The sequence below is a fragment of the Lygodium microphyllum genome, chromosome 26 (genome assembly GCF_053477565.2).
Source record: "Lygodium microphyllum isolate KBCC chromosome 26, Lygodium_microphyllum_v1.1.10, whole genome shotgun sequence".
NCBI lineage: Eukaryota > Viridiplantae > Streptophyta > Polypodiopsida > Schizaeales > Lygodiaceae > Lygodium > Lygodium microphyllum.
The window spans coordinates 85,154,716-85,176,830 of record NC_141160.1 but is presented as its reverse complement, the minus strand read 5'-3'; the positions used below and the strand labels follow the sequence as shown (position 1 = coordinate 85,176,830).

Sequence of the window (22,115 nt, the reverse complement as noted above, 5' to 3'; positions counted from 1 at the left end):
CCGGTTGGATAATGAATACCAAGATCGGGGGTCTCCCATAGGAACTGCAAAATCCACACAGCAACCTTTTAATGTACCACCTTGGGTTCACTCATGAACTCGGCTAACAAACCTACAGGAAAGCACAAATCAAACCGAGTGTTAAGAAGCCAAATCAAGGACCCAATCAATTGCTTGTAGCGGTTAGCATCTGCCGTCAGAGAATCTGCATGGGCCGAAGCCTTCCAGTTTGGATCCATAGGAGTAGAAATGGCCTTACATCCCTCCATCTTAAAGGGCCTTCTTCAACCTATAAACTTGTCCATGTGATGAGGAAAACCCAGGAAGCTGCTCAACATAGATCTCGTCCTTCAAATCACCATTGAGGAAGGCAGACTTTACATCAAGTTGATAAATGAGCTATCTCCTATGGCTGGTTAAGGCAAGAACGGTTCTAATGGTAGCCATTCGAGCTGTAGGTGCAAACGTGTCATGGAAATCCACCCCTGGTGGCTGTGCGAAGCTCTTTGCAATGAGCCATGCCTTGTGCTTATACGGAGTACCATAATTGTGGTATTTGGTCTTGAAGACCCATTTTACATCAACCATCTTTCTATGAACGGGCCGAGGCACAAGATCTCAAGTACCCCGCTCAATAGCATTCGACTCCTACTCCATAGTCTTCTTCCAATGCTATGATTGGAAGGCATCTAGGAAACAACTTGTTCAAGGTATGCTAGCAAACATTGTGGTAAGCCAGCAACCATGTGCATCTTGCATTCATGGAAAACAACATCATGATGCCATTCCCAACAAGGCTTCGAGGCGGTCTTCAATAACCTTAGAGCTTGTTTCTATGGATCTTTGTGGACCTATGAGGATGGGGTCCCTTAAGGGGAGCTTGTATTTCATGTTGATTGTGGACGATTTTAACAAGATGACATAGGCTGATTTGGTTGATTTTTTGCAGCTAAAGTTGGAGGCTTTCTCCCACTTCAAGGATTGGTTACTTTTTGAGAAGAACTGATCACAATGAAAACTGAAGACATTACAATCAGATAAGCGATGAGAATTTGTTTCTAATGAGCTTGCTAAGTTTTTTGCAGATCATGGTATCCACTAGGAGTTTGCAAATACAAACATACCTTAAGAAAATGGCATATTGGAGCGGAAGAACCGAAGTGTGATTGAGATGGCTCGCACCATGATGGAGCATAGACAGACACCTTAGTGTCTTTGGGCCAAGGTTGCAGCTACTATAGTCCACATCCTTTATCGATCCCCCACTTTAGCTATTGCTAGCATGACACCCTATGGGGTGTATTTCGGGTCTAATCCTGATGTTTCTTATTTCGGGTTTTTGGGTGTGATGCCTATGTCTACATCTCGAAGATAGCACGATAAATTTTAAGTGGCTTTGCAAAGACAAGTGTTTGTGGGCTATAGCTTGTAGTCCCAGGGTCACCGATTGTATAGTCCTATTAAGTAGGATGTTTACATAAGTCAAATGCTTAGTTCATGGAGGTTCCACCCCTAGAGGGGGGTGAGGAGCACCCTGTGCTTGGAGATCCAGGAGATAGTTGGACTCCAGGGATTGTATCTTTGGAGCCTGTGCTTGATGGAGATGCTTCATCTTCAGATGATGAAATTACTTTCCCATCGGCTTCCCCAACTCGCTGGTGGATGTTCTAGAGACTTTAGCAAATGGAATGCAATGAGAAGAGATCCAGTCTCCTCCTTGTTGGGTTCAAGACACACACTGTGATTCAAGGATTGAGGGGGTTCCTAAGGAGTGGCAGCCTAGAGGATGGTCCAGGGCGATCTTGGAGGAACCAGGCACATACTACCGAGCTTGTTTGTACTCTAATGTGTGATGACCTGTGCCAAGGTAATCATAATTTAAGTGGCCAAACCGAGCCTACCAAAGCTCAGATTGTATTTGATAGGTAAGAGGAAGAGAAGTTAAGATAGAAGGAGACCTTAGCTTGTAGAATCCATTCTCCTCATATCCAAAAGTAAGCACTTGTCTCGATCCACAATCGAGAATCTGAAAGGAATCCTTGTTAAACTCAACCAAGAGGCCAAGGGCACAAATCTTGTGTATCAAAATTAGATGGTAACCCAAGCTTGGCACATAAAGCATCTTTGAAGTATGGGAACCACCCTGCCCATTTGGAATAAGTTGTATGTTACCCCTCCCTTGAATAGGAATAGAAGAGCTATTGCCAATGAGAATTTGCCCATGCGAAGCCTGCAAATGGGCAACACCTGCTGCAGAAGGAGTCTTCTTCCGAGAGGCACCATTGTGAACAATCCACTCACGAGGGTGTGGGATCATCAATGCATGCATCATCATAAGCCCGAGGGATCGATGCCTCAATCACCGCCAAGTGGAGAAAGGTAGCTCATGAGGGAGCAGCCATCGCTCTTGAATCCTTTGAAGACTTCTTCTTCTCCTTGTCCTTTTTCTCCTTGTTGGGGCAATCCTTCTTTTAGTGACTTGTCTTGCCACAAATGTGACAAGTAGAATCCTTTTCTTTGTCCTTGTTCAACTTGTCTTCCTCCTCCTTCTTTTGGTCCTTCCCCTTCTTTTGAGAGGACTCACTTGTCAATGCCTCCGATTTGGAAGTATTTTTCCCTTTCAATTGCTCCTCACTCTTCCCAATGAAGAGTCTCAATCCATCTTGAAGCAATCAAAGTGGAGAAAAATGCACTAAATTAGGGCAGTAACTGAGAAAGTAGAGTTTTCACCATGTCCTTCAAGGTAATTGCCTTTCTTGCATTTTGGACTTGCATTTGCAATTGCCGAAGCTTATTGACATACTCCCATATAGAATAAGACTTACTAGGACTCAAGGTCCTTATCTAAACCTCCAAAGGCACCCGCTTCATTACGGTCATCCAATTGTACATTTGATCAAGCTCCAGCCATGTGTCCTGAGCCACGGTCAAGTGCTCAATGTGAGCAATGACAGCTGGAGTGCAAGAGAGAAAGAGGAAAGAATGAATATGGGCATTCAATTTGTCCCAATGTGCATGTACTTGCATCAACTCGACTTTCTCATCTGAAACAAGCTTAGAGGCATCACGAGCTGTAGGATGCTCTATAACCTCGGTCACGAGCCCCACTAAATCATAAGACTCCAAGATGGCAAGCATCATTACCGGCCATAGGTAGTAATTCTCCTCATCAAGCTTTTGATCTGAAGGAAGAGCTAGCAACATGAGTACCTTATGGTCCATAATAGCTTGAAACTCCGCATCAATCTCACTCAACATTTGTAAATGGAATGACTTGCACAAAAACAAGGGCAGCCCCCTCTGACTCCGTGTGTGGTGTCAGTGCCTGCTAGAACTTCCTCCGCTTGTCCTCAAAGAGTTTCACCTATGCTTGAGACAATGAAAACTAAAAATCTCTAGCAAAAGGCTGAAAACACAGTCTTTCCTCCTTCACGAACAGCAAGGACCTGCCGAAATCAATAACTTCTCTCCTTCTCCGTGCATAAATTGTTCACTAGAGCCTCCAAAGGCTGAAAACTCAAACTTTTGTCGCGAAGAATCCTCCCGATCAGGTTTGCCCACAACCAATCAGCCCCTCTACACTACTTTGATACCATGTCAATGTGTAGCGGATGCGGAAGCATATGGAGACAAGATTGAAAGACAATGAACAAAAGAGAAGGGGAGAGAGAAAAGAGATAGAAGAACACAGAAATTTGCAATCAGTGAATGCTGAAATGATGAGGGCAGATATACAAGGGCTATTGACATCTCTCTTTGAGCTGAATCTCTCCCACCAAAATCTGAAAAGCAAGCGAGGAGGGCAGGCTGCTAGTGGGGCATAAATAGCCCAAATAAAAAGGCATAAAATAATGCGGTTGGCCAGCAAAAACTGGCCAGCCTGATCATAACCAGTTGACAGCATCATAAATGCATAAAATAGTCTGTGCTGACCAGCCTGCCTGCCATGTGGCAGTTGCCTACTTGAAAAGGTGCCCGAACACTGTTACTGCCGGAAATGCCTACAAAACTGATAGGAGAAACGCTTAAGGCCCCTCGGGAGTACCTTCTAGATAATTGCCGGCACCAATAGTAGCCTGAGAAATGCTAGTATAGGGGATGGTTAATCTCTAACACACCCATAAGGCTCTACCTACAACAATAGTCCCATGACCCCCATACACAGAACAAAAAACTCTTTGCCCAAATGAGGTGCATACTCCACCGCTTTGGCCATGGGTGCTGATAGAGTATTTCCAAAAGATGTGGGAGCCTCCTAGAAGCACTTTGCTAACTATGTTGGCTTGGGAGGGGGAGAGTTTATGCTCTTGAAGAAGAAGGATGCCAATGCGTCTTGCAAGGGCTAGTGCAGCTCTTGCTAGACAATTAGCTTCTTAGGACCTTGTGCTTCATTGAAATGGAGGCTTTTTAGATTCTAGGATGCTAGGTGTATGCTCATGGGAAAAGTCTAGGATTTGTTGAAGAGGCTCATGGCCGGAGTCAAACAAGATGGAAAACTGGGAGACCTGGTGTTACACTAAAAAAGATGCATTACACATTAAATTTTCATTAGCTTATAAAAATCCCCAAAACTGAAAGATTACCAAAGTTTCTATATCCATAAGCAAACATCCAAACTTTGGAAGGATCCACATCTATAAATAGGAGGTTGTCCCCATCCCTTGTTTTGCAAGTTACCCTAGTTCTTCTTAGCCTCTATCCATTAGGCACCTCATTCAACTTGCTACCATAGTTATCTCTAGCTATTGCCCTTTTGCTTGGTTGCTCCTATAGACTATGATTTGCCCTAACTTGTTGATGCCATCATCATCTATAGCAAGTGTTTTTTTTGCAGTACGAGATGTAAGGGTTCACGTATACTTCATCCTCGTTCGTCTCCTCTATGTAATGTATCAGAGTGTCGCTTGATGGATGGGTCACAATTGGTCCAAGAAGTCCAGGTATCCTTGTGGGTTGATGTCTATCTTAGGGATGGCTGGCTTTGAGTCGTTGGGTGTTGGGAGAGCTAATGGAGCTCCCCTTCCAAAGTTCGGTGGCCTATTCCCTAGGTAGTATGGCTGATTATATGGTTGTGGGTTTGGAAAATGTCTTGGCATTTGTAATGCATTGCATTGTGGCCAAAATCACTGCAATTAGCACATGGTCTTGACCTAGGATCCAAGCACTTGGCTAGGAGAGTTCCTTCATTTGCCTTTACTTCAATTGGTGGTTACAACACTCAGGATCTATCTCTGGTGGGCGACACACATCGATACCTCCCTAAGCCTACTCTTGCGGGAGTCATCAGCTATCGGATAACTCTCCTCTTGAGCATCTTTTACACTCTCTCATTCATTCATTCACTTCAGCACTCTCTTTCTTCTCTATTTGTGTTTTTGCGTATTGCGTTTTGTGTTTTTATGTTTCTGTTTTAGTTATGGTTGTACACTCAATGTTTTCTTTTGCAAACCCTAGCATATCCTCACACATGTAGTGGCCCTTGGTGGCTGGTTTAGAGAGGAAATTCCACTCCCCCATTGTGACTTGTGGGAGTAGAAGGAGAGCAATGTTTGCACTTTGAACCGCAGAGTGCACCTTCATGAGCCATGTTGTGAGGTGAGCCTCCTAATAATCATATCCAATGGTAGGCACCATTATGGCAAGGTGGGAATGAGGATGCAGAGGTGAGGAACTCTACACCAGCACCAGTTGATGCCTATTATGCTAGGGGTTTACTCCAAAAGCAACTCCATCCTTGCCTCTCCTAGCTACTATGAAACATGCTCTGTTACCTAGTCTTGCGATGACACCCTCCAGGTGGGTCTTGGACCATCTACTAGAGTGAGCAGATTGAAGGAGAAGTGGTTTGGCCCCTTCAAGTTGCCAATAGGTGTACCTTGCCATTATGGGACTTATGAATCATGAAGATCCCCACCTCTAGTGGAAATGGAAGCGGAAGCTCCCCATGACCCATAATTCTCAGATATGAGTAAGATCCACACCAATAAATTTCCTATTTAGGGCATGGTAGGGTTAAGGCAGCGAAGTCCTATTTATAGGACTCAAGGCCCATTCATGCACATCATTATGTGATCACCACCCTTGGACTCTTAGCATGTAGGCCAACACATCCATACATTGGGATGGTGTGGGCTGGTGGTATGGCATGGGACACGCTCAAGACTTTGTATGCTGCTAGTGCCCATCAAAATGTCCAAGATATAACAATTTAGCTTCATTGTTTGTTTTTTTCTTTTCTTATTGCGGAATTTCTGTATTTAAGATCAAGTGCTCGGAAGTTAAAGTTTCACTGCCTTTGGTTCAAAGGCTGGTTTCATGGTTCCATTGTTGGGACATAATCAAGAAATTTTCTTGAGTTTTCAGCTCATTGAGTGTCACAATCTTATTGTTTCACCTCTCCTATCCCTGATTTATGTAATGCAATTGCTTTTTTCCTTAGTTAAAGCTCAACCATAGCATGTGGACAATATATTTGCAAGTATGGGGTCAAGGTGGAAATGCTAGAAAAGCTAAGCGCCATAATATTGGCCACTAGGACTGTTAAAGGTAGAGTCAGTCTAGAATTTTGACCACAACGAGTGCCTCTGGATTCTGATCTATTGAATATATAGGTGTAAAATGAGTTTGGCTGATTTGGTGACCTTGTTTGTGTCTTATTTATTGTCTTGTATGCAGTGTGGCTTTTCAGGGTGTTAAACACAAGCCTACTGTTCTCATGGAAAAGTGCTTATCTGTTTGTGTCTCTGGTCTCTTCTATTTTTCTGACCATATATTCTGTTCGTTCAGCAGTAAGTGTAGTTGTTATACTGAGAGTAATAGATGTAAAGATATTTGTGGTTTCTGTCTGAAATTAGTTGCCCATGTTTTCTTAGCTCTTTTCAGTAAGGCTTTTTGCAGCGTTAAATACAACTCTACTCTTCTCATGGAATTGTGCTTATCTGTTTGTGTTTCTTGTCTCTTCTATGTTTCTGTATGTATATTCTGTTCACTCAGCACTAAGCTTAGTTGTTATACTGAGAGTAATAGATGTTAAGCTATTTGTAGTTTCTGTCTGAAATTAGTTGCCTATGTTTTCCTAGCACTTTTTGCTGTGTCTTTTTTTAGTTATATACCCATAAATGTTTGATTGGTCTGTTTTGGCACTCAGCATGTTAAAACAACATAAAAATTAGGAAAAAAGTTTAGAGGTTTACACAGTGGGGATTCAAAGAACAGAGACTGATTGTTGGTAGGGAAACTTAACCAATCATTGACTTGGCTTTAATAGGAACAAAGGCAATCTGCTATAAGAGCACATAGTAGTTCGTTCAAGGAGAGTGCAGCTGCCTTAGCAGCCTTAACTGCAGAGTATGAACTCAAATCTGGGGAAGATAAGAAGGGTCAGCCTTTCATTAAAGAGGAGGTGCTTGTTAGCATTGTAAAGGTGATTGGTGCTTGAGATTGGCAGTTAGACAAACTACATGCAATTCGTCTTATGATTTAAATTATTTATGTAAGGTAACTTTATATTTCAGGTAGATTTCCCTTGTACTGCTGAAACATTTTTCAAGGTTTTTTTGAGCGATGAGTCAAATTTTACAGCCCACTTTCGAGCAGAGCGGAAGGATACTGATTTGAAGGTTTGTGCTTCTGTGTGCCTTGGTAGTTTGAACATCATTATTTAAATTGTTTCCTGCTCCAGCTTTTCTTTCCAAAATGGTTAGTTGTACCTTTTCCCCTTGATCATCTGAGTCAGTAAAAGATTAGAATGTTGGAGAACCAAGAAACAATCTGAGACACAGTACATCACCAAGCAACAATCTACTGAGCCACAGCACATTGCTTGTCTTGTTTCCCATCTTAGTTGACCTTAGTGTAGTGTAGATGTGGATGTTGTTTATTTAAGTTTGGTCTTCTCTACAATATGAAGAGAGCTAATCTACCTTGTTAATGAGACCAAGAAAATGCATATTACATGATCTGTTCCTGGCTACAAGTCCATGAACACAGAGTTATTCTAACTGGAATTAGACAAAAATCTAAGGGAGAAAGACCCTGAAATTGTGAAGTTGCAGATATGATGAAAAAAGTTATTGACAAAAGCTTCCATACACTTGGAAGCAAGTTGATTCTTTGAGAGGTCATACGTATAATATGATGCTCCATATCTTATTTATTGATTGCCACATTAGTAACTTAAAGTTTGTATGATTAAAGATATTGTCTTGTAACTTTAGTGGTGGCGGTTGAAGAGTGAAATTCTAAGGCTAAATAAAGGTGATATTTAATTTTTTGCTTGTTTCTGGCATGCTCTACTTCCTTGACCCTTGAAAGTTCATGAACACTATATTGGAGCGACATATACACAAGATGACCCTTGTCTCCCAGTGAAAGTTATGTTCATGTCTGTAAGTTGCGTTGTGTAACACAATGAAAAACATAAATATTGGGTATCCCATTTGCCACCATTGAGGGGGGCACAATCATGACAAAGTCCAAGTCTATTAGACAACTTCTTTAGTGCTTTCAGTTTGAGGATTACACACCCATGTGTACTTCCTTAGAGCTTGGTTTTTGATTATTTTTTGATGATAGCAAATGAATCCTGTGATACTATCTCAAATCAATAGGCTGTCAGATGCTTGATGTTTCGGCAAGCCTTGATACCATTTGTTCCATGTTTGGGCATACTCTGTACTGTCATAGGTTGCTGTATCCACATGGATAAACTTCTATTTGACTATTTTACTCACCCATTTGAAGCCCAAGCAAACTTTTCAAAGCATACATGAATGAAGATATGTGAGAGAACCAATTAACCTATGCTGGTTGATTTTCTCACCTACTGCTGTGCGAAACACCTCCAAAGCCAATTTCACCCTCTATGGTGTCACCAAATCATCGTCAACATATATCTGCACCCCTTGAGTCTAGTAGGTCCATCTCTGTTTGCACAAGTAGCATGAGACCCCTCAATCCACAAACTCTCTAACTTGAGAGTGCCTTTGAAGTTTATATATAATATGACAGATCTCTCAAGGTGGAACTCCTCTCCTTCTCCCCCTATAATAACCCTACTGCTTGCTGTCCTTCAAAGGTTTGAAACAATATAGATACATTGCTTTGTAGAAAGCCTAGCAAGGCCATGGTAACCTTCATGAGATCTGTTGGGTATTTGACTCACGCCTCACTTACGCCTACGCTCATATGGGAGTGTCAGTGATCAGTAGGACACTGGGGCACTTTTTGACTCTCGGTAGGAGAGGTTTTTTCCCCCAGACTTATAGTCTTATTGTCTTATGTGCTTATGTTACACACTTATGGGCACTTAGTGTGTGTTGGGTGTGAACACCCCCTACAACCCTAAGTTTAAGGGTTGTACTTTGTACTTTCTGGTTACACACTCTTTTAGTCTATTCTCTTGGGTGTCGTGCTTCACTCTGTCTCTCACTCTCACACTGTCTACTGAATCTCAGCTGCACCTCGATCCTTCCATCTCACATTTGGTATCAGAGCAGTCTGCAGTCTGCAGACTGAAGCTCCCACTGTCTGCAGCCCCCATCAGTTTCGCCCTGTACCTGCGTGCTTCCACTGCACCTGCAGGAGCCGCCATCTCAGCCAAACGTGTCCTCAGCCCTGCGTCTGCTCAGCGTGCACAGGGCGCTCGTCAGTCGCCAGCAGGCCTAGGCGTCGTCAGCCTCCAGCTCGTCTGCCTTCAGCTCGTCTGCCTGTGGAGCGCTGCCTGTCTCCAGCGCGCAGATTCAGACGCCGCCTCCTGCTCCAGCTCGTTTGCCTGCTCCAGCATGTTTGCCTCCAGTCGCCAGCGTGCAGCTCCAGCTCGTCAGGTCTGGGCGCCGCCTGTCACCAGCGTGACCTGTCTCCAGGGCCACCCGTTTCCTGCGCCCCTTGCTTGAAGCCCATTCGTCTATCTGAATCGACGCCAGCGCCAGTGCCGCCTGTCTAAATCGCCACCTGCTGGTGGCCGCCTGTCTCTGGCACGTCAGCAGTCCTGCCCGACACCGTTTGATCAGCGACCGTCAGCCTGCAGTCCACGTCAGGTATTTTTTAACAATTTTTTTTATTTTTAGTCCAGAACAAAGTTCTGGAAGAGGAGGTTCATACGCAGCAGGCACAGCATACAGGATACAGGTGTGCAATACATTTGATGCACATTTTTTGACTGGTTCATCAGAAATTTTGGGGCTTTTGTGTATTTTGAGGACAGTTGCATATGAACTGCTGTTACAGTCACAGAAAGACTGTTTTGACAGAAATTTTGGCAAAAATTTTGGGGATGTTGATATAACAATGTTGCTGAGCACTATTTGCACCTTGGGAAGCGTGCATTAAGAGACAGTTTTTGACAGAGTATGCCCTTGCACATTAATTGCAGAAGAGTGTTTGCTGCAATATCTGGAAATTTGCAGATTTCCAGTCCTTACTGCTTTGACATTGCTCATTTGTCTTTGGAAATTTGTCATCATGGCAAATCAGGGAGGTGATGTCTTTACGTATGTATCCAAGGAAGACAGATTGGACGGAAACAATTACTCGCTATGGTCATTCATGATGAAGAATGTATTAGTGGCCAATAATTTATGGGATTATGTCAGTGGAGAGGAAACTCGACCGAGAGTTGTAGGTCCCGTTACTCCTTCTCCCCATGGTGCACGCGTGATGCACAGGCCTTGGCGCTGATTGCTCTGGTAGTTCAGTGGTCCATCATCCCTCACATTTGTTCATCATCTTCTTCACGAGATGCATGGTTGACTTTGGAGCATATGTTTGCAGGAAAGAATGAGACTCGGATCTCTTTCTTGAAGAAAGAGTTGGAGACTTTGAAGATGAATGAGGGTGATTCTATACAGGATTACTTGAATAAGATTCAAGACTTGAGGGAGCAGCTCATGAATGTAGATGAGTATTTTTCGGATGCACAGTTGATATCCACCACCTTGAATTCCTTACCTCCTTCGTACTTGTCTTTTCATACTGCATTGAACCTCACCATGAGGATTGCTGAGCACCCACTCACTTTTATTCAGCTGGTTAGTTTGCTTCTAGAGGAGGAGCAAACAAGGAAAAATAGTAGTGTGGATGCTATAGTCTCTGAGTAGGCTTTTGTGGCAAGATAGAAAGGCAAAAACAGCAAGGTGAAACATGCTCCACAGAGTTCTGGCACTTCAGGCACATCGCAGAATTAGACACAAGGGGGGACGCAAGCTAAAAAGAGAGAATGTCATTATTGTAAGAAGCCAGGCCACTATATCACTGAGTGCAGGAAGTGCATTGCCAAAGAGAAGAAGGAGGAGTCAGGAATGTCTGTTTCTACTACTCCTTGCACTGCTAGTGAGTCCGCGTCCTTTGTTGTGGACAGGGACTATTGTTTTTACACTTGCAGTTATGACATCTCTTGGGCCGATAGAGCACTTAGCTCTACAGAGGATGCTGACACTTGGTTCTTTGACAGTGGTGCTTCTAGACATATTACATCTCGCAGAGATTTGTTTGCTTCAGTTAGTGCACCTCCCGTTGGGAAATCGGTACAGTGTGCAAATAATGCATCATACCCTATTCGTGGTATTGGGGAGATTCAGCTCACAGCCATTGATGGCTCTATTCTCCGCCTGCAGGATGCTTTGTTTGTGCCTGGAATCAAGAAGAATTTGCTTTCTATTTCTTCTTTGGCACGTTGTGGTTTGTAGGTCACATTTGATGATGACCTTATAAAACGCTATTATTGTCTAGAAGAGGTGGTCATGGTGTGTATCTTGTTACTTCCAAGGGGGGAGGGGAAGTGCCGAAGGGGGTGATTGGGTAAGGGTAGAAGGCGGCAGGGGGAGGTTGGGAGTTTTTGGAGTGGATAGGGAATGTGATAGGGGAAACTATTGTGGATGTAGGGATATATAGTGTCATGAGGACATGTATTTTTGAAACGTCACTTAACATGTGGATTAATTTTTAATCACATGGTTAAGTAAATGTTGCACATGTGAGGTGTAATTGGGGTTAGAGTAAATTTACGAGCCCGAGACTCTAGGAAATCACGGGATGTCAAAGATAAAAGTTGCTATAAGTTATGTTACACAAATACTTAGTGATATTTGGTGCTAGTTATTGGCCTAGATCATTCATTTGGCCAGAAGTGTCAGTTGGTGACACTTAGAGAAGTGGCGTTTAATGGTACCTAACATTAATCTGATGGTCAAAGATGGCGCAGAGATACTCGGGAATGGAAGTTTTCTAGCCAATTTAATTATTGGCCAATTAGATTATTTTTTTGGGCATCGAAATAATTATTAGATTAATTTTGAATATATAAAGACTGAAAGTTAATATTTAATTATAGATAATGTTGGAAAAACCATTTGGAAAGACTGCCACTTGTCGAAAATGCCTATGCAAGACCAAAAAATTTAGAGGCTCGAGAGAGGTATTTTAGTGCATTCAGTCTATAAGAGAGAGGAAGGAGATGTTGCTGGTTTGATTTGTAGCCATTGGAGGATCTTTTGAGGCAGCCAGGGGTAGGAGAAGACCAATCAACAGTAGATGACAACATCTACAAGCTGTTGAGATAGGGCAGCAACAGTAAATGATTGATTTTCTTCAGTTCTTTGCATCTACAAGCTGTTGAGATAGGGCAACAATAGTAAATGACTGATTTTCTTCAGTTTTTCACAAAGAAAGACTGAATCTTCTCTCTCCTCAGCATTCTCTCTCAACTCCTAGCCTTTCCATAGTCTTGCTTCAAAGATTATAGCATTAAGATCACCAGAGGTTGAGAAATTTCAGATTTCTCTGCCGTAAACCCTAATCTACAGCAGAATTTGGGGTTTGCCAGCAGCCTCGGGAAGCATGCTAAAAAAATGGAACCTCCAAGACTTGGATTCAACAGGGCTGAAGCTGTTTCAGTCAAATTCAAGTGGAGGGACTAGCAAATCAATGAATTTGGAACATTTTCCATCTCCATCAAAGCGGATAAAGGCCAATTGAGTGCCTGAATTGAGGGGCAAATTAGATTGAAGACTTGCTGATCATTTTGGATAGCAAGGGGAGTTTGAATACCGAAAGGGATTGGGAGAATGATGAATCCCATTGTACATCAAATTTTTCTTCAATTAAGTTAAAGAAATACCAAAAGGGGCACTAGTTTTGGGGCCAACAAGGTGTCCATTGTCCAAGATTGTAAGTTATTTTGCATTTCTCAGTTTTGTAATAAATGTTAATGCTGTAACTAAGTTGTAATTAGGAAATTACCACCCATCCACGGAAGGAAGGCTGGTTTCAGATAGACCATATGCTGGTTGGGTGCAGCCCCCTAATGAGGCTCCACACTTGGGATTGCTGGGAGGGTCTCAAAGCTTGACCATGGCCATGACAACACTAAACTTTGGTGAATCTATTATGGGGTGGGGCTATGCTTGTCCAAGTCTCTTGCTAGAAGTGCCTATGTGTGAACAACCTGAACCTTGTTGCCTAGTGTCTGAACTCATGGTTTCAGGATTGCATGGTTCAAACTCTTCTTCGTCACCAAATAGTTCTTTGACTCCAATACTAGCTTCGTTCATCTGAAACAATGAGCTAATGTTGACTACCTTTTACACAAGTAAAAACTCATGAAAACCAGTTTTTCTTTCTTCCGAGTCACTTTCTCCCTAACTATCACGAACAACATAAAAACATGCTACTTTCGGTAGCTCCAAGTGTATATTCATCATACCTTGCTACTTTTCTGTGTTTCATTGAATATATTTACAACTTCACAATGGGCGAGGGGGTTTACACTAGCGGCTGGAAAGTGGGTGAGCTGCTCAAGCGTTGTGGAGGGGCTGGAGGTTGCACGTTAGTGAGAGGAACAACTCTTGATTTCCTATTTAATTAGATCTATTAAAGCCTTTTTTTAGAGAAAAAAGAATTCTGTCAATAAATACGTTCTATCGATTTATCGGAACCCTTTACATACGATGAATTACTTTGGAGTGAATTTGTGGTAGTGGATGTTCTGGATGATAGAACAAATGCATTTCTATATCATCTTAGCTTGCTATGTATTTCCCCCTTAAGAGTCACAGCAATCTCTCTTGCTTTGTCTGCGTGGAATGGATCAGGAACTGAGAAAGGCAATCATTGGTGGGCCATGTGCCTTTCCCTCTCCATTTTAAAAACTTTATTCTAGTTTCTAATAACAAAATATAACTATTAAAGACTGTACATCATGATATAAGATATATATTTGGAGATATGAAACATTTATGGGTACCCAATCCTTGGAATGCTGAGATGAAATCTTGTAGGATGTTCATATAGCTTGACTCTGGATATTCAGGCATTACTTCATCCCATGAAGATCGGTTGAGAATTTTGTTATTGACTCTTGAATCTTCATGTGAAATCTATGTGTATCAATAAACCGATCTCCTTGATACTCATAAAGAAAAGCCTAAAATAAGAAATGCAGAGTGGAAAAATAACTTATGAGTCTTTCCTTTCTCCTCAAGGTCTACTAAAGCTTATTTGTATATCATTGTTTTGAGTCAGACTTCGTCTTTTTTGACTATTTCTACTTGACTGGATCTTTTTTGTGTAGTTGAGCAAGTCGTGCTGGCATTTATACCTTCTTAAAAATCGCCATAAATAAAATCTCCGAAGTTATCCTGTGAGGATACGCTGTCTTTGATCTTCCGATATTGTGGCTGGGTTACTTCTTACCCTTTATCTGGAGCTAAATCTTTTTTGCGTCTTTTTGTTTGTGAGTGATACAGATCGAACTCTGGCATACTGCAGAACAATACAATGGCATTCTTCGTAAATTCACCTTAAGATCTCTCTGTACAAGTCCAATGTGCCCTCCTGACACTGCTCTCACAGAGTTACAGCATGCAGTTTTTTCTAATAACAACAACACTTTGGTATGTAATGTCTTTCCCCTTCTTTTTCAACATTGTTGTGCTTTCTTGTGGATCCTTTCTTTAAATACTGTTTTGTAAATGGAGGGGCGGAATCTGGTAAATGGGTGATTGGATATTAGCTCCATGGCTGGTGAATTATTAGGTGTGGGCTGGCAATGCTCCTCAAAATAGTCTCAATATCTCTCAGGAATGTCACCCTAGAATAATTGTAAAGCTCTCTCTAATTGAGGCAAATGAAGCTCTTTTCTTGCACGAACAAGATGCTAAAAGATTTGTGCGTCTTTGATACGGAACTCCATGGCTACTTCACTTGGTGGAAGGGCCCTTGTCTCACAGCATGCAACGTCATACAAAGAACTTTTTGAGGTATGGTCCCTTGTGAGGATCTATTAGTGGTGGGACAGGCACAAGCAAGAGAGGTAGGGCAAACAAGGGTGCAAGAGGTTGGCGGAGGGGTTCAAGGGAAGGGATATGAATTTCTTCAATAGGCAAAGTGTTTATGAGACCATCAAAAAACTATAATGGTACTGTAATCAGTTTGCATAGAAACTAGCAGCTAAACTGAAAATTAGCTGCATAGGTATATTTGCTAAAGGTGATGTTGGTCATGGGAAGGTAGGCTCCAATGCATCTTGATGACATAAAAAGTTCTCTAGGGCTAGCTTGGTCAAGGGTGTCTTTAAAAAATTAAGGAGTTGGAGGAGAATTTGAGAGAAAATACAAGGAGGAGGTGGAGGGAGAAAGAAAGAAAGAAAGAGTATATTAACATCTCTAAAAGGCCAATGTGGCCTATGAGACCAAAGCAATACGCACAATGATGGTGTGTTTCTCATCTGGAACAAGAAAGGATGAAAAACATGCCTATAAGATTGAAAAATGAAATAGTGTCCTATAAAAAGAAAACATGTTGATGATCTAAAAGTAAAAGTAGAAAAAGAAAACTCTCCGTCAATGAGATGTTTGTCCTCTAAGGAGATGTATCTCTGCATGGTTGAGGCGTCTCAACATCTGTCTCTTGTGGTGCTCAATGATGGCTCTAATTTGTTTGTGGTGTGAATGTCTAGGCCTTCGTCCGGGTGGACGTGGGCGCCTAGACTAGTTGAGTGCCATTGCTCTATCCAAAGGTACACCTATAGAAGATGAGGTCCAATGATGATGTACTTCGGTAGGCTATGTGGCAATAGTGGTGGTATGTGCCATACTCTGTCATGCAACAGTGAAAAAGTCGGTGATTGCTGTTTGTCTATGTGAGCTGAGTTGTGGGGGCCTCCTACTCCATAGAATAGTTGCTCTGTGCCTCTGAAGCTCCAAGAGGAAGAAAACCAAGCATATTTGATCCTCAAACTGCATGATTCGTCTCAAGGGTCCAAAACCTTCTCGAAACAGACAGTGGTATGTACCACGTATATCATAATATACTGTGCATTGGCGGATGTAGTGTTCCTTCGTCTTTGGCTCTCCGTCACATAGTGGGCATATGCGTTCCTCTCTTTGTATGCCCTCCCATCTGCATGTCTTAATCCTTAGGTGGTGGGGTGAGGTACAAATCTGACCAATAATTGTGCGCAATCCATGAGGGAGCTATGTATCCATGTAACTGGGTCGGATGATGAAACCATCCTTAGATACTTGAAGGAAGTGGGTCTGGTAGTATGCCATCCTTGTGCCATGGGGGGAGGGGGGTTGGATACAAGGCTTTTCCATATTGAATCTTAGTATGTCTGCTTTGATCACATGGTTTAGCTCTGATTGGCTTAGGTCAAGTATAGGGAAATCTAGGTTATAGTCAAAGGGGGATAGTTTTTCAATCTGCAGCCCATGTAAACTCATCCATGTACTCATGTGAGCATACCAACAATGCATGTCACCATCTGTTGCTAGCTATCTGGAAGAGGCGAGGGCTAGCCGTGGGTATCTATCTTAGGGGGGCTCCCATAGTCTATGTATGAAAGTCACTGCATATACCAAGGCCTCAACCACCATGAGTGAAGCTCCCAATTCAGCTTTGATAATCTCATGTTGGGTCGAGCTCTTCACTTGTATCATATGCGAGATCATCATGACTGGTGGTCTTTCCATATGCTCCCACTTGTCTTAGTATTTCTTCTCTGGTCCATCCTAGTCTCCCAAACACTGTCTCCTCCTATGGAAGAGACTTAGACTCCAAATAGCTGCCCCATATAGGAATGTGGGTGTAATGACATGAGAGAATCTAGAGTTCCGCCTACACGTTGCGCTGTTGTCCCCCCGCCCAACATGTGCGTCCGATTGGTTGCCCGTCCGATCGCGCCTTCCGCTTCGACTCGCCCACTGTTCGACGATCGCGCCATCCGACTGGTCGTGGTTGCTATTTGACTGTCTTGCACGCTACCCGACTGATCGTGGCCGTCTTTGCTCGGCTCACGCGCCCTCGCCTTCAAGGTTTGTAACGGCCGCCTATTCCCCCTCTTGCTTGGCTATCCCCCGGGTTGACCACCCTCCCCCCCCCCCCCCCCCCCCCTCCTTCGCTCTTCCCCCCCTTTTTCGTCCCTTCCCCTCCAGTTGCTCCCTCCTCCTGTAACAAATCTCCATTCAGTGACACAACAACACGATAGGTAGGTTCTCCCAGTAGGGACGGGCAATGGAAACCTTTGGTCAGATACCGGCGTACTCATTGAGTGCCCCCAGTTGAACACCTTGCGCGTAATCCTCTCTGAGGAGCAGCTCTTAGCCGTCCGAGCTAAGGAGCTGGAACTAATGGAAACAACAATCTATGGTCAGGTAGTAGGACACTCCCCAGCTAGGGCCCAGCTTTGGGACTGACTCCACTCAACGCTGATCATCGGCTCGGCGCAGATCATGGAGGCGGTCTTGTTGGGCCAAGGGATCTTCATGGTCTGCCTTAGCTTGGCAGACGCAGCTCGCGAGCTACTCGCCAGTTCACCTTATGCATCCACGAAGGGGGTCATATACATGGTCCCTTGGTACAGTGGCTTCACGGTGGAGGTGTTTGCACTCCACAACAGGTTTCTTCGGCACCCGGTCACCCTCCTCTTTCCTGGCCTGGCGATTGAGTACGGCCAGTTAGTGGAAGACTTCGGGAGGCTCTTCGGCACTGTCCTTCCCGCGTCCTTCGGGGATGCAGTGACAACGGTAGGGGTCCCAAAGGTAAGGGTGGCAGTGAAGGAGGTCAAGAATATCCCATAGTTCCTAGAGATTGAGGCAGGCAGGCATTCCTTCAGGTAGCAAGTCATTGTGACTGGGCAACCAGGGCAGTGCTTGCGCTGCCACGACTTTGGACATCATGCAGCAGTTTGCGCACGGTTTGGAGCCAAGGCGGCTCTGCCTACAGGTCCGCAGGTCGATGCTGACGGTTTCACAAGGGTCTAGAGGCGACAGAGAGGGAGACGGCAAGGGGGGGCGCAGCCAGCCCCTCAAGCCCAGTGTTTACCGTGTTTACCGCAGCACAGAGGAGCGGGAAAATGGGAAAAAGGAAATAGCAAAAAAGGCGCAAGATAAAAGAAGGAAAAGGCGCCTTGACCGGTAACCAGACCCTGAAAAATTTAAATGTTCACGCACAACTCCCAGTAGAGGGTGAAGCTCTTCACCATCTCCTCTCTTCTTCTCTCCTCTTCTTTTCTCTTTTCTCGCGCGCGCGGCTATGGAGGATGGAGCTCATGGGAGAGGGATTGAGGTTGCTTGAGCTTGCTACAAGGATCGTGGAGCTACCGGTGCGCAAGAGAGAGGAAGGTACTCGATCGAGCATCAAGGTAAGCTCACTACACTCGTAAGGTAGGCATGGCGCGTCGGCTATGTGAGAGGTAGCCATGGCCACTTGGCTTGAAACGCTTGATCAATAAGCGGTCCGTAGGTCTCCGGGTAAAGCTTGTAGCTCCCTTTCATTTTGGTTCCGTTGCCGGGACCGATGGAATCGAGTCTTGAGCGCCGTGCGCATCAAATTGAGCATAATAGTAGGGCCTTTGCCTGAAACAGTGCTTGAGATAGATAGGAGATTTAGGAGGTTTAATCGTTGGAACAAGTAAGTATTTTGAGTTTTTTGATGAGTGCTTGAGTAGGTAAATACAACCCATGCTTGGTTTTGCGATTTTTTGTTAGCATTAGGTAGGATAGGATTAAGATTCGAAACTGAAATGGTAGGGTTTTTGTTGCTGTAAATCTGGTTGCAATAAGAAAAAGAAGGCAAAAATCGTGTTTTTTAAGGGGGAAATCGCAACGGGGAAAGGCTCTAAGGTTAGAGAGTGGTTGGGCAATGCTATGTAAGGTTGGGGTAAGGGGAGAAGAGCTCATTTGCATTCTGAATTAGTTGAGACAGAGCAAGAGAGAGTGAGAGAGCTACAGGCACAGGAGAGGAGCGGACGCCCTTCGATCACACTTCCGGGGTGCTACAGGTATACAAATCTCTTCCTCGGCATGCCCTTGTGTCTATTTAACAGCCTAGAATAGCTAATCATCAGCATAACACTAGATTCGTCACCATTTTTCCTTGCCGGAAGTGCGCCGGATCCCGACGCATTCGGACGTCCGAACCCCAGAATCGGGCAGTTGGCTGCCCCGAACCTAGGGTTCGGCGTTCGGCGTTCGGACATTCGGCCATGTGCCATTCAGGCTTCGGGCTTCGGGCGCCCGAACGAAGGCCTTCAGGCTTCGGAGTTCGGCCTTTGGGCTTCGGGCGCCCGAACGAAGGCCTTCGGGCTTCAGAGTTCGGCCTTCGGGCCATCTAGCCATCCAGACATATTCATTCGGGCTTCGGCGGTTCGGCCCCTCCGAATTCGGGATTCGGCCATTCAGTGTTCGGATGGTCGAATCAGCCCTCCCAAACCCGGCCATTCGGCCCAACTCGAGTTTGGCCCTCGGACTCGGCCATTCGGCCTTCGGCCCGGCCGAATGAGACATTCGGACTTCGGCGGTTCGGACGCTGATTCTGGGATTCGGACCCTGCCATTTGGGCCAATTTTGGCCGAATGCATTTTTTGACATTATTTTAATAATTTAAGCCCAGACCCGCGTTGCCGACACTAGTGAGACCCTGTAGGTGAGAGAAAATCATAGAAAACTTGGCCGTGTAGCTAGGAAACCTAGCAGTGTGTGTTGTCGCAGCCTAGTCGCAACAGCGGACTAGACATCAGACCCCCACATACCTGAGAGACGCAGCAGAGACCCAGATTTTAACCAGGCAGCCGTGTGCTGACCTCATACCCAGTGGCCAAGAGCTGAAGGTAGCATTGACATCGCATTTGAGTACCGTAATCCCGCACACATAGTAGGCCACATTGGTTGTGCACTGAAAGAGCAGAAAGCCTGAAACATAATCATTCAAGGAACCCACCAACAGGAGTGAACCCCAAGACTTAGTAGACAAACAGGGTTAGGACCCAGGAGGACGTTAAGTGGACGCAAGGATCTAGAAGACGACAACATAGAGGATCGTGCGCTGCCAGAACTACTCGAACTGATCGACGGTCTTGTGGAATTGGAGGCAGAAACAATGTCAGGATCAACCCAGTCTCAATACAGGAACTAGTCCATGACTACGATTTACTTACTAGGACCGTGATCCAGGGCAGACCTGTAGAAGAAGTGGTAGCAAGCCTCGAAGAAGAGAGAAGAGCAATCAGGAGAGTGCTAGAAGGCATAATTGCTTACAACCACGAGCAAAGGGCTAGAAAGCTACAGCAAGACGTAGATATGTACAAGGCTAGAAGGGTGCTAGACCTAGCGGGGGCAGCCAAATCTGGACTGAATGAAGAGAGGGAACGGGCAGCAGAGGTTGACATGACATTGAGCGAATTGGTAGCCAAGCGACTCAGGGACAATACGTCCGTTGAGTAGAGCGCTACAGCCCTAGCCACTGCACTACTCTCGGGATTGGGAGTCACGCAAGGGGCTAAAGGACAGGCTAGAATCCCTATCGTAGCAAAACAGCTAGCGAAGTATGAGCCTAGCAGTGACCCATACAGCTTCATGGAGCAGTTCGAGCAAGTATGCAAAGCAAACGGTCTTACTGACCTTGCGCAACACTCTCAAGCTTTTGGCCTGTGCTTAGGCGATAAGGGGAGAATCTGGTATTCTAGCCTCGATGACGCACAACGTACAAACTTTGCTTGCCTTAAGGGCCTCTTCATCAAGAGATTCTCGGAGGCAGGGTATTCTGACAACCTCATCGTTCGGTTGATGAATATCAGCCAAGGGGAGAAGGAAGACGTCAGGGACTACGTCACTCATGTGTGCAGCCTCTTCAAAAGGATCCCTGCCAATGAACGACCTACTGAGAGGGCAGTGTCTATAGTATTCATGAACGGAATTCGGAGTGAGGAGCTCTACAAGGCTTTGGCCAGTAACTCTACCTTGCAACGAGATGTGCTAGCTAGAGTTTTCGAAGAGGCAATACGTGTAGATGATCAGCTTAGGGAACGAAGCATGAGGACTACCAGCTGAGAAAGTGCAAATCAGAGGGATCCAGAGAGATCAACTATTTTGGGAGAAAAAGCAACCGTTAGTGTGCAGGAAAAGGGAAAGAGTATGGACCAAGGCCAGGAAATGGTGGAGATGAGAATGGAGATTGCACGATTGGAGGAACTGATAAGGAAGCTTGCGCGATTGCATGTACAGTGTATATACTGTGGCGGCAATCACCTCCTAGCTGAATGCCAAGATCCTAGATCTAGGCCATGCTCAAATTGTGGTAGATTCGGGCATGATGCATTGGATTGCAGGATGCCGAGGAGATTCCCATACGCACAGCAATACAATCCTTCGTACTTAGGTAGTAGACCACCCAATTTCTTTGGGAGGGGAGCCCAATTGGCACTCCCTGCACCAAATGACTCAAGACCTGCCGTGCCTAGGCTGGAGATGAACCCAACAGGTATACCAAGACCACCAGGGCCTTTTGCAACCCACCCACCGAGCGATGCTCCAGTGCACTATGTGGAAGAGCCTAGTGAAGAGGAGACATATGTCAACCCGTACATATCCTATGACGAGGAGGGCAACCCAGTCCTGATGGACTATCGGCCGGTGCCGGTGATGGCATTAGGTAGAGGAAGAGGCAAAGGCTTTGGAGGGCCAAGCCAAGATCCGATCGCATGTTGGACCTGCGGCCATCCAGGCCACATTTCATCACATTGCCCAGAGAAGGAACAGGCTAACAAGGACAAAGCAGATCTTCGATGCACAGAATGTGGGATCACTCTCCTGTTTCCTAATTGTCCTAGGCGGAAACCATCA

At 44.7% G+C, this 22,115-nt stretch overlaps 1 protein-coding gene across 4 annotated transcripts in view; it reads left to right on the top strand.

The window, feature by feature from the left end:
- LOC148013491 (C2 domain-containing protein / GRAM domain-containing protein) overlaps positions 1-22,115 on the top strand; it is a 198,086-nt gene that overhangs the window by 65,339 nt on the left and 110,632 nt on the right. For 3 of the 4 annotated variants that reach the window (XM_087667709.1, XM_087667710.1, XM_087667712.1), the window contains 3 exons: positions 7,268-7,423; positions 7,515-7,619; positions 14,742-14,888. In XM_087667709.1, coding sequence (XP_087523835.1) covers positions 7,268-7,423; positions 7,515-7,619; positions 14,742-14,888 — 408 coding nt within the window. The remainder of the gene's footprint in view (positions 1-7,267; positions 7,424-7,514; positions 7,620-14,741; positions 14,889-22,115) is intronic. The other variant, XM_087667711.1, reaches the window with a different exon arrangement.